General features: G+C 34.0%; 1 protein-coding gene across 1 annotated transcript; it reads left to right on the forward strand.

Moving 5' to 3' along the window:
* Positions 1 to 3,075: 3,075 nt before the first annotated feature.
* LOC149556987 (uncharacterized) lies at positions 3,076 to 7,206 on the forward strand. The gene is made up of 2 exons (XM_089785937.1): positions 3,076 to 3,261; positions 6,932 to 7,206. The coding sequence occupies exons 1-2, from the start codon at positions 3,151 to 3,153 to the stop codon at positions 7,016 to 7,018; spliced, it is 198 nt and encodes a 65-aa protein (XP_089642063.1). The 5' UTR covers positions 3,076 to 3,150; the 3' UTR covers positions 7,019 to 7,206.
* Positions 7,207 to 12,094: the final 4,888 nt, after the last annotated feature.

Raw genomic sequence — 12,094 nt, forward strand, 5'->3', positions numbered from 1 at the left:
AATTTGATGTCCAATCTATAGAATTCCTCAGTATACTCCTTTATAGTCATGTCTTTTTGTCTCAAATTTTGCATCTTTCTCAACAAGATAAATTGGTAATCAATAGAAAGGAACTTGTTCTTCACCTTGTTCACTAGCTTCGGCCAAGTCTTGATCTTCTCCTTTTCTCTCATTTGTCTATCAGTTTGTAAATGCTCCCACAATAGTGAAACATGACCTTTCAACCTAGTGACTACAAATTTCACCTTCCTGTTATCGAGAGTGTCTTCAAACTCAAATAACTTCTCCATATCAAAAATCCAATCCAATGCAACATTTGTTTCCAATTTTCCATCATAACGAATAGCTTCTATAATAGTCTTTGAATGTGCCCTAGACAATACTCTCAACGACCTTGCCTCATCTTGATCTTCTTTAGGTTTTGGATTAGGGTTTGGTGCAGCTACTTTGTCATTGCTCACATCATTAAGATGTGGTCCTCTCCTCTAGGTTGTCTCCACAACATCTAATATGGCTGCAATTTGTCTCAAAGTATCCAATACGTCATTATCAACATTTCCTCTACCTCAAACTATCTTTATAATCAGGTTCCTACAAGATCATAACCCTCTACAAGTTATAGGTCAAATCCTCAGATCTATAACCCCACAACTAGATTTACTTAGGGTTCTACACAATCCAATCTCTACAAGGATGAACCTCAAGCTTTGGTACCACCTAATGTAGGGAGGAAGTAAGGCAATTAGGGTCAAAGGCACACCTAGCTACTAAGGTCACCTACAAGAGTAAACACAGCAGAAACACAACATAGAGAACAATAGCCAAATAAGAAAGAAAAGTGAAATTCTTATTGTTTCATCAAATCATCAACATACATGCCCAGTTGTAAGGCCTTCTGGGTTACAACCAACATTGCAATTTAAACTTTGATCTTCAATAATGGACTTCGCAATCTCACTCTGCCAGACTATCCCTAATTACCCTTACTTCCTAAAAATTGATCCTAGACTCCCTTAAATGCTTGTATGGCCATAGCTCATCCTATCATAGAAATTAAATCCTACATTAAATGCATGCATAGCCACAAGTTGTCTCACATCAAATATTAACCACCAATACTGAAATTAAATATGCGCAAGCTCGACCCAAACTAGAACCAAACACAGACAACTCAATCAAAGAAAGACCAAGATAAATACTAGCACTTGACATTGGTTGGCACATATAGGGACTCATCATCAACAAGAAGCTCAGCACCAACAAGAACTCAACACATACTAAGAACTTGACACTAACTAGGAGCTCGACAACAACTAGGAACTCAGCAATGACTGGAACTTGACAACAACAAAAAAACAAGAAAACATAGAGGATGTCAATGCAACCCGGGATGCTCGTACATCAACTTATACTAGCAATGATTTTGCAAGTAGCATAGATGACAAGAAGAGCATTTCTAGATATGTATTTCATCTTAGATTGGGAGTTGTGTCATGGTGCATCAACAAAGAAACCTATAATGACAATGTCATCAGATGAAACTTAGAATATGTAGCTTGAACTGTCACATTGTGTCAAGTAGTTTGGATGCGTTGAATTATGATGGATTCATTTCACAATCAAGAGGAGCCAACACCTATGCTTTTTGATAACTAATCCATAATTCTATTATTGAAGAATCATGTATTTCATAACATGAGCAAGTATATTGAGATGAGGTACCACTTTATCTAAGAATTGGTTAACAATGGAGAAATCTATCTTAAGTTTTAAAAATATAAATACCCATTGGAAGATATTATCACTAAGGCATTACCAAAGAACAACTTTGAATATCTACGAACAAAAATGGATGTTATTGATATTAAGTTGGTTAGAACTAGAAATTAAAGGGGGGTGTTGACATTTATTAATTACTGCCACCTTTAGAAATACCTAAATGTAATGCATTGCCAATCTAAGCATTTAGTGTAGAAACTTCCCTTCGTTTATTGCCAACTTTTTCTCATTTCAATAATTATGATTTTTGCATTTAATTTTCTAGATATTTCACTGCCACATGGCTACCAACTTCTATATTACGATAAATAAATTGAGAATTTGAAAGCCTCTATAAATAGAGGTAATCTGTAAATGATTTTGCAAGTAATATAATTGGTCTTTTGTGCATTTGTCTTCTTCTTTCTTTAAAATAGAATAACTAGCGAAAGTTTTTAATGATGTTCATTATCTGTAGCAACAAATCAAAGATCTAACAAAATAAAGTGACAAGAAAAAGGTTGGTGTAGTTTTCTCTATTGGTGTTGAAATATTGAAGCTTACAGAATTTCCAGAATTAGATGAATATTTTTCATTAGTTAAAATAAAGTTATTTAGTTCAACTACATTTCATCTATATATAAATTTGATCCAGAATCACATTGCATTGTTCAATGCTCTCATATTGTTGGAAGAATCTATAGTTGAAGTTGAGTGTTGCTTCTTTTGTGACAAATGAAAGAATCTTTCATACCATACACACCAAGGTATTTTCCCAACAAAATCTTTGAGTGTGTATTCTTAATTCTTTTCAAAAATTTAAAAGCATGTCATTTTAATTTGACATAACAAACCATACCAATTCTAATTTTGAAACACAATATGTTAAGCTTTAACATTGTATAATGAAGATTTGAAGTTGAATATTTTAAAGAAAATTAATGTTATTTTTAATTCTTAATTTTTGTGTTTATATTTTAACGATCATTCAAATTAGATAATCATTTTTTATTTTACCATTAGATTGAAAGATGTTTGTTTTATATCTTAAATAAATTGAATATTTGATAAATGTGTTATTTTATTATTTAAAAATCAAGCATATAATAACAATTAGATCTTTCTAATGACATAATTATGTTTATTGATATCTGTAGTCTTTTTTTCGAAAAACTGCAACTAATTTTTTTGATATGCTAGTTACATTGTCTGGATTGAAATCTAGTTTGTCGTCCTCGGTAAGATGAATTTGAAATCATATGATGAAGCTTCGTGTGGATGGGGAGGGCAAGCCTCTAGTGGCTGGACACGTGTAGAGATAAGGAAGACGAATGGAGCCCCTCATCTGCTACTTCCCACCTCATTTCTATCAGTTAGTCGTGTGTGCTATGAATGGAGGAGGAGAGACGCATGGACCCTGCGCAGATGGTGATTCCAGTTCTGAGCATAGCTGCTGCCGCTGCCTTCACCTTCTATGCCGTCAGCTTCAATGAAATCAAGGAGGTAAACTCACATACTCATTCCTTCAGACTAAACCAAGGTTCATAGCTGATCTCTATTCCATTTACCTCTTAACATCTCACAGTTTCTCATTTTCCACTACTGACTTCACGAGCTCTTTATAACCACTTCAACATGAGATTGCAGAAAGATTCTCATCGTGATAACTGCATACTCACCTATGCTCCCTTGTGCCGATTTTTCCTACTTTTGGTGGAACAGATTTTCATCTTATTTTATTTTATTATAAAAGGTCCTACTGATACGATAAGACATTGTACTAATAGGGGAAAACATCTAGGAGTCCTTCTGACTAACTTTGCTCTCTTAAACCATTAGTTGGATTTTGCCAAAAAAATTTGGCCTATTTCTAGAGGTGAGTGAAGTGCTTAAAACTAAGGTTTCCATTTTTGAGTATTCACGAATCTCTCTTTAGGAGTCATGGAGCACAATGTGGTCCAAAAGTGTCATTTCAAGATGCTTGCCCACTACTCGCTTTGTTCATGTAAAAAAGTACTCACCCTAGAACACTAGTAATTGTGGCTAAATGTCACAATAATCTTTTATAACATGTTCCAATAGTGGCACACAAATAAGCCAATCACCAACCAAAACAAACTAGAAAATGATCAAATATTAGTACATGTGTGATAGACTAATAGTATATGTGTTTTCTTTTTTTAGGCTCTATTTATTAATCAGGAGGTATCTATGACAAAAACCATACAGATTATCAAATCCCCTGTAGATAACTAGATATTTTCTCTTTACCAATATGTAATATAGTATTTTTATGAGACATTATTCCTAATTTCATAAGGCAAGATATGGGTTGTGGGCCTACTCTCATATAGCATAATTAAATAGAAGAAGAAAACCTTATATCCCACATTCGGGTGTAGAAAATAGAGAAAACATGAATTTAAGGCTATTCTAAGGACTAATTCAACAGCTCAGAAAAGTGCATAGCCAAACTATGTAAGAAATATTTGTGTTTCCATTAACAGTTTAGTGGATAGCATCATTTATTGCATCCAAACTCAAAGTGTCCAACCTATGTTTTTCACTTAGGATTTTGGCAGTCTTTCCATAGTTTGGCTTATTAGAGCCGTCTGAAGCTCCTCATCTATCTGACATGAGTAATAAGTATTTGAATCTTGATGTAGGTGTGGAAAGGGTTCACTAGAATATTTGCATCTGAGACTCTAGAAGGTGAGTATCTTAGACATCCAATGACACTTCCTTCGGGGTGTTCCTTCTCATTCTCCATGTCCTGTACTTCTTGCTTGCTCCTCCACAGGGACCTTAAAATTTTCGTGAAAACATAATTAAGAAAAAAGTCGATACATTATGTTCTTTGATTATAAATTTGAGGGGAATGTTAAAGGAAAATCCTAGCCAAACTAAGGCTATAGTAGTCAAGAGATAAGCTAATGCATTTAAAAACAAAATTAGTTTTTACAATTGAAGTGAATGTGATCAAATTATTTCTAGATTCTATTGTGTAATTTTCTTTATGAATCAATGTTTGGGATCACACTTTGCAATCCATCATCAATATGTTTTCCCTCTAACATTATGATGATGCATTGACCTAGAACTTGTTTTGAGGGCCAATATAATGAGACTTGTCTTCTAGCACACTTGCAAATGCTCTCCTTCAACCTTCACTTAGACCACTCTTTTGAAGTATCCAACTAAATGAAAATAGATACAAGTACCCTTCTGGATTTTTGATCAAATTTGTTAAGCCTTAGTGTTAGCTTTATAACTAACGATCAATCAATTTCTACTTCCATAGCTTTGCAAGGAAAGCAACTATCTTATTAATGACCTCCTATAATGGTTGAAAAAAATTACTTTATTGTTCATTGTAGAACCAAAAAAATTGAAATTAAAAATATCATACCTTGTTATCAAATTGGTTTTGGATTTGATTGTGTGTTATTTTTTGTATCAACCTTTTTTATCACACTCCATGATCCATCATCAAGATGTTAAGAGGGAAAACTATCTGGATGATGGATCATGAAGCATGATCCCCAATTAGGGAGGTGAAAAATAATACACAATCGAATCTAGAAATAATTTCATTACACTCACATAAATTATAGAATCTTAATTCGTCTACAAATGCCTTAACTTGTCTTATGACTATTATAGCCTTGGCTTGGCTAGGACTTTTCTTAAGATTATAAAGCTCATCAATTTTCATATGTACATGTTATTTAACTCTTTCAACATTTGATATGCACTTCCAGTCTTACTCGATTCCATATTGAGAAATGTATTTCTATGTTCACGAGTTTCTCCTTCTACTATGAGAAATCCATTTGTGGATTTGTACTCCTCTACATTTATTGAAGTTATCCATGTTTTGTCTACCCTTTATCTATTCTTAAAAATATAAATATTTAAAAATAATTCTAAAATATTGTTGACTAGTGCATGTCAAATGAAATTATTATCCTATATCAAACCCCAAAAATGTGTGTGAAGTATCAACGTAGAACAAACTATTCTCTATTGTGAACATTTTTGTTCATTTTAGTGTACCAAGATTTTTAGTGTTCCAATATTGATTGCTTCAAAGATGCTTCTAGGATAAAAAGTACATGCTAAAATTGGGTACAAAAGTAAATAGGAAATAATACAAATAAACAAATTTCACAATTGCAATAATAAAGGATTATCAACTATATATCCTTCTATCTCAAGATAAGCTTGAGTGTGTGTGTGTGTGTGTGGGCACACACGTGTGTGTGTGTGTGCATGTGTGCATGTGCATGCATGCATGCGTGTTTAACTTTCATGGAATTCATCCTTCTAGGGATTTGTTTACATATTTGTGTCACCATAATCAAGGTCTCATGTTAATATCATTATTATTTTATTTATCTAAAGTTTATCATTGTGTAATTACAAATTTTATGTGTGCTCAAAGATAACATTTATTACTTGTTTTTACTTATCAAAGTTACTCATTTTAGAATCAAATTTAGAAAATATAAATCATTGCTCAGTTTGACTTTTTTAAAATATTGTTTGATGGAGATGTAATCTAGAGATACCATGATTCCTATAGGAACTTATCTTTTCTAAATTTTTTAATGTACATAATGATTCTTATAGGTTTCTATTTTCTAATTTCTATAATGTGGAGAATGATTGCTATAGGTTTATATTTTCTAATTTTAATTTTTTTTTCCAAGATATAGCTATACAATTTTTATGTTGATCTCATTAACATGAATGCTTATAACTATGCAATAACTATATAAGATCCTACTCCAATGCTATCCATAGACTAATTTTTTTGTAAAGGAAAATAAATTTTTTACTAAGCTTAATCTAGGAAAATTTAACGCACATGAACATACAAACGCATAGATGAAGAGTTGACAACTATGGGTTAATACAAAATCACTCAATTTTAGTTCTCTTAATACATGCACATGAACACACACATATATAGACATATACACACACATGTGCACATGCACAAATATGCACACACACATATATAATATCGATTCTTTTTTATGTTATTCTAGAGGCTTAGATTTTTCTTAACAAAGTGAATTATGTTACAATAAAATTATATGATTTGATGTGGAGATATTGTCACATCTTCTAATTACTTTTCATGACATATCTTAAATGGTTGTTGCAGAAATCCATGGAGGATTTTGAGATGTCCAACATAGAGAAGACACAATACAAAGCATCTTCTACCAATAAGAAAAAGGGAAGAAAATGAATATGGGATTGACTTTAAAATGATTGCAAATGAATACTTTATTTCGAGGACAAGCATATGGGAAACTATAGTTATAGCTACTCACATATATATTAATTGTGTTTCTATATTGAAATGTTAAGCATTGAATTAATTTGGAATAATCTAATTTTTTTAATTGAATTTAAAAATGAGAATTTATCCTCCATAAGAATAGTTAACCCTAGTCCTCAAATTAAACCTAAAATTCCTCCTCAAACATAAATTCATAGAATTTCCAATGTGATTTCCCTTACAAGATGCAAGTACATAATCTATGTTTCCAATGGAAAAATGAATTAGAAAAGAACAATAAAAATTATCCAGTTTCTTAAATATGGTCTTTAAAAGATATAAACTCTTTTCATGTATTTGTATTGACAATTAAGAAATTTCAATAATTGATTTGTATAAGAGTGAAACTTGCATACTTTGCATTTTCATTTGTATGATTTTACTTCATTTTAGATTTAGTATATATTCTCAATATAATCATTACTATACAAGTGACATATTTTACATAAACATTATTAATTAATTTCAAAGTAACTTAATCTTACCTTCACAAGACACTAGACAACCTTGAGATCCTTCACTAGAAATATTTTCATGAATACCCACGTGCAAAATACCAAATTAATTTGTTGGGGCACTTGTTTACTTGCTTGTTGTAGTCAAACTCACATTTTTGTGTTTCTACTTCCATGGATGATGGAGACAAATAAATAATAAACATTTAATGGAACTAAACATTTGAAATGATAAAATAAGACAATACACCTAAAAGCCTCAATAATAAGTGTAACACTCCACCAATGAACCTCAAAGGACAAGGTCTAAAGTTTTCAAATTAAGTGAATAATTTTTTATTTATTTTTTAACTTTATTTACTCCAACACATACATCATATATTCAAATTAGGACTAAGGCTTGACTATTAACACTAAGTTCAACTATGTCCCTTCAGGTTCCTTGATGTTATTCCAAGAATAGTTTTAGTAATCTTTAAGTTCCTTCTTAAATGTACAATTCAAACTATTAAGTCTACAAATCACATAGATCATTTTAAGATGCTAATTATGTACTTCTTTCATTCAACTTCATCAAGATTCATTTACTATTATTTAAAATATATAAGCAAGACATGCTTGTTATATTTTCATAACTTATAATCCTCCTAACATCTTCATATGACATTAGGTAAGATACTATGATGGAATATATTACATCCAACTTCAAATCAAATGTTCAACTATTCATTTATTTCTCTATTACATATATTTGCATCATACTTTTCTTTCTTTTTTATACATTAAACATTAAGGACCAATTATCAATTTTTTATCACATTCCACATTAGAAACAACATACTAAAAATAACATAGGGTAAAGAAAAAAACGTGAATTTCTAGTACAATAATTACATTACCAAAACCTCTTTCTGATGTTCTTAACTCATTCCATCCCTTTTACATTGCTTTTCTTTTTTACATGAAATTTGTTGTCCTGCATTTTGTCAGCACAAAATGTAGGTAACATTATGAAACTTTTTAACTTAATTTTGCATTTCTTTGAGTTTAGTTCATTATTTAATTGGTTACTATTGATAAATCAATTGAATCCAATTGATATAATGATTCCTCTTATTGTAAGGCTTTTGTCAAGTCTTTATAGTTTTTATGTTTGTTGAGCCTATGCTTGATTTTTTAAACCTTCAACGCTATCTTTCTTGTTTGCGAGTATGTGTTTGTGTTTGTATATTTTTGTTCCTTAATTTTTTCTCAAGTTATTGAATTTGGTTTTCCCTTCGATTTGGTCTATTTTAGGACTTAATTGGAGTAGGCAATCAAAAGATATGATCATTTTAGTGCCCAAAAAGTAGACTTTCTAGGTGCAACTGTACAAATTAAAATATATTGTTATATTTTAAAGTTGATATTCACATTTTCAAAAATATAACATAAATTCACTTTATGTTATGTTTTCTAAGTTACTTTATCATTTTTATTTTTCACTTAAAGTAATTATAGAGCACTTTATGTTATATTTGTAAGTTGAGTTGCTTTTCAATTTTTCACTTAAGTGACTATATTAACTATATAGTTTGATTCAATTTTTGTGTTTTAATTCAAAGCATCTTAGTAAATATTACATTTGAATGATATTTGCACATTATATATTTACCTATATAGTGTAAATATTATTTATGACCCATTCAAGTAATATTTCATCAAAAATTGAATTGACATGTGCTTAACTCATCACTTTAGTTGTGCATAGCATGTCTTTAAACCCATTTACATTAAAATATGCAATTGCCTCTAGAGGCCATATTTTTAGCTAAAAGACAATATTAAAATACATAAAACATGTAAATACATGGGTAAGTGCACCAAGTTGTGGTGCCAAAAGGGGGGTATAAGTGGCCATTTTAATTTTATTTTTTCTAAAATCAATAATTTTTGTAGTTACGCTCAAAATTTGAGATATGACAAAAAAAAGTATTAGTCCTTTGAATCTAGTTTCTAAACTACTAGTTTTTTTTTCAAAATGGTTTAGTTTTAGGTCCTCAAAAAATGGGGCCATAGAAAGTGGTACAGTTTTTTTAGAAAAAATATAACATAGTGCAAAGTGTGCCCCCCCTAACATTTTAACTTTTTATTTGAAATTCTTTAATCACTCTAGTCAAAAGTTACCTGACATCATGTAGTTTATCTTAGATTTTTTGGGTAATTTTTATAATGTTTTTTTTTTTTAATGAATTTTCCAATCGAACACATCCCAAAAATGTGAAATATCACCTAGAAATGATTGAAAACTAATTTAAAGTCAAATCTTCTTTTTTTCAAAGTGTGTAGAATGGACTCTAGTTTCTAAAAGACTAATTTATTTCAAAATTTGATGAACAAGCTAAAATCTTCTCCCCAATTAGTACATGTTGGTTTTTGATAGAAAATGGACATACATTCAAAATAAATTATAGGTGAAAGGCTTAAATAGTTCAATTTTGAAATAAATTAAATGGTTAAATAGCTAACATAGAGATCTCCAATGTCATTTAACCTAATTTTATTGATAGTCAACCATGAGGAAACTTGAAGGAGAACACACAAGAAAATCCAATTATTTTTTGTATGTTTATTGCAAAACACATCTCAAACTAGTTTAGAGACTCTAAACCTTTGGGTTTGCTCCCTAAGGAAAATCCAAGCCTTAGGATTGGTAGAATCTAGAGGTTTAAATAGTGCATGTGCACGATAGGGCATGCACACTATGTAAAGCATTTTTAAATTTAGGCTTACATAGTGCATATGTGCTATAGTGTGCACACACTTTGTAAGCCTAAATTTCAATAGAAAGCAAAGGAGAGAGGGAAGGAGAGAGGGGGGGGGGGGGGGAGAGAGAGAGAGAGGAGAAGGTGAGATAGGGAGAGAGGGGTGGAGAAATGGAGAGAAAGAGAGAGAGTAGGGGATGAGAATGGGTGTGATAGGGGGAGGGGGGGGGAGAGAGAGAGAGAGAGAGAGAGAGGGAGAGAGAGAGAGATGTCTGTGAGAAAGAGAGAGAGGGTGGGAGAGGGAGAGATAAATAGTAGGGGATGGGAGAGAGAGAGTAGGGGATAAGAGAGGGTGAGATAGGGGGGAGAGAGAGTATAGGGGATGGGAGAGAGATAGAGAGAGTAGGGGTGGGAGAGGGGGAGAGAGAGAGTAGGGGATGGGAGAGGGTGAGATAGAGAGAAAGTAGGGGATGGGAGGGGTGGGATAGAGAGAGACAGATAGAGAGAAAGAGAGAGTAGGGGATGGAAGAGCATGGGATAGGGGAGAGAGAGAGTAGGGGATGGGAGGGGGTGGGATAGAGAGAGATAGAGAGAGGGTAGGGGATGGGAGACAGTTGGATAGGGGAAGAGAGAGTAGGGGGTGGGATAGGGGAGAGAGAGAAAGAGAGAGTAGGGGGTGGGAGAGGGAGAGAGAAAGAGTAGGGGGTAGGAAAAGGTGGCATAGAGAGAGTGTAGGGGATGGGAGAAGGTGGGATAGAGAGAGAGGGATGGAGAGAGAGAGAGAGAGAGAGAGAGTAGGGGATGGGAGAGGGGTGGGAGAGGGGGGAGGGAGGGAGGGAGGGAGGGAGGGGGGAGAGAGAGAGAGAGAGAGTAGGGAATGTGAGAGGGTGGGATAGAGAGAGCGTAGGAGATGGGAGAAGGTGGGGATAGGGAGAGAGGGATGAAGAAATAGAGAGAGAGAGAGTAGGGGATGGGAAGGCTGGGATAGGGAGGAGAAAGAGTATGGGTGGGAGAGGGGGGAGAGAGAGGGTGGGAGAGAGAGTAGGGGGTGGGAGAGGGTGGGATAGGGAGAGAGGGGGAGAAATAGAGAGAGAGAGAGAGAGAGAGAGAGAGAGAGAGAGAGAGAGAGAGAGAGAGAGAGAGAGAGAGAGAGAAGCAGATGGGAGAGGGTGGGATAGAGAGAGCATAAGGGATGGGAGAAAGTAGGATAGGGATAGAGGGATGGAGAAATGGAGAGAGAGTAGAGGATGGGAGAGGGAGACAATAGGATGGGAGAGGCCGAGAGAGAGACAGAGACAGAGAGTAGGGGAGAGAGAGAGAGAGAGAGAGATAGAAGAGAGAGAGAGAGAGAGAGAGATGAGAGGAGAGAGAGAGAGAGAGAGAGAGTAGGGAATGGGAGAGGGTGGGATAGGGGGAGAGAGAGAGAGAGTAGGGGATGGGAGGGGAGAGAGAGAGAGTGGGGGATGGGAGAGGGTGGGATAGAGAGAGTAGGGGATGGGACAAGGTGGGATAGGGAGAGGGGGAAAAGAAATGGAGAGAGAGAGAGAGGGGGATTGGAGAGAAGAAAGTGAGAAAGAGGGAGAGAGAGACTAGGGCATGGTTGAGGGTGGGATAAGGGGAGAGGTAGGGGGAGGGGGGCCTATATTTCAACTTTATATCAATCTAGGGTTAGTATAGTGGGTGGCCCCTTTGAAGCTGGGGATGAGGCTATGGGTATGGATATGCATGCTATTCTTATGGTGCTTAAACAATTGCTAATGGTGTTGATACCTATGCCTAAGCTG

This window comes from Cupressus sempervirens, chromosome 5 (genome assembly GCF_028749045.1).
Source record: "Cupressus sempervirens isolate cs-2001-9-10 chromosome 5, ASM2874904v1, whole genome shotgun sequence".
NCBI lineage: Eukaryota > Viridiplantae > Streptophyta > Pinopsida > Cupressales > Cupressaceae > Cupressus > Cupressus sempervirens.

Bases quoted from the DNA above. Each gene is read 5' to 3' on its own strand.
- LOC149556987 (XM_089785937.1), top strand. From the start codon at position 3,151: ATGGAGGAGGAGAGACGCATGGACCCTGCGCAGATGGTGATTCCAGTT. The intron at 3,262-6,931 runs GTAAACTCACAT...TGGTTGTTGCAG, and splicing joins GCTTCAATGAAATCAAGGAG to AAATCCATGGAGGATTTTGA.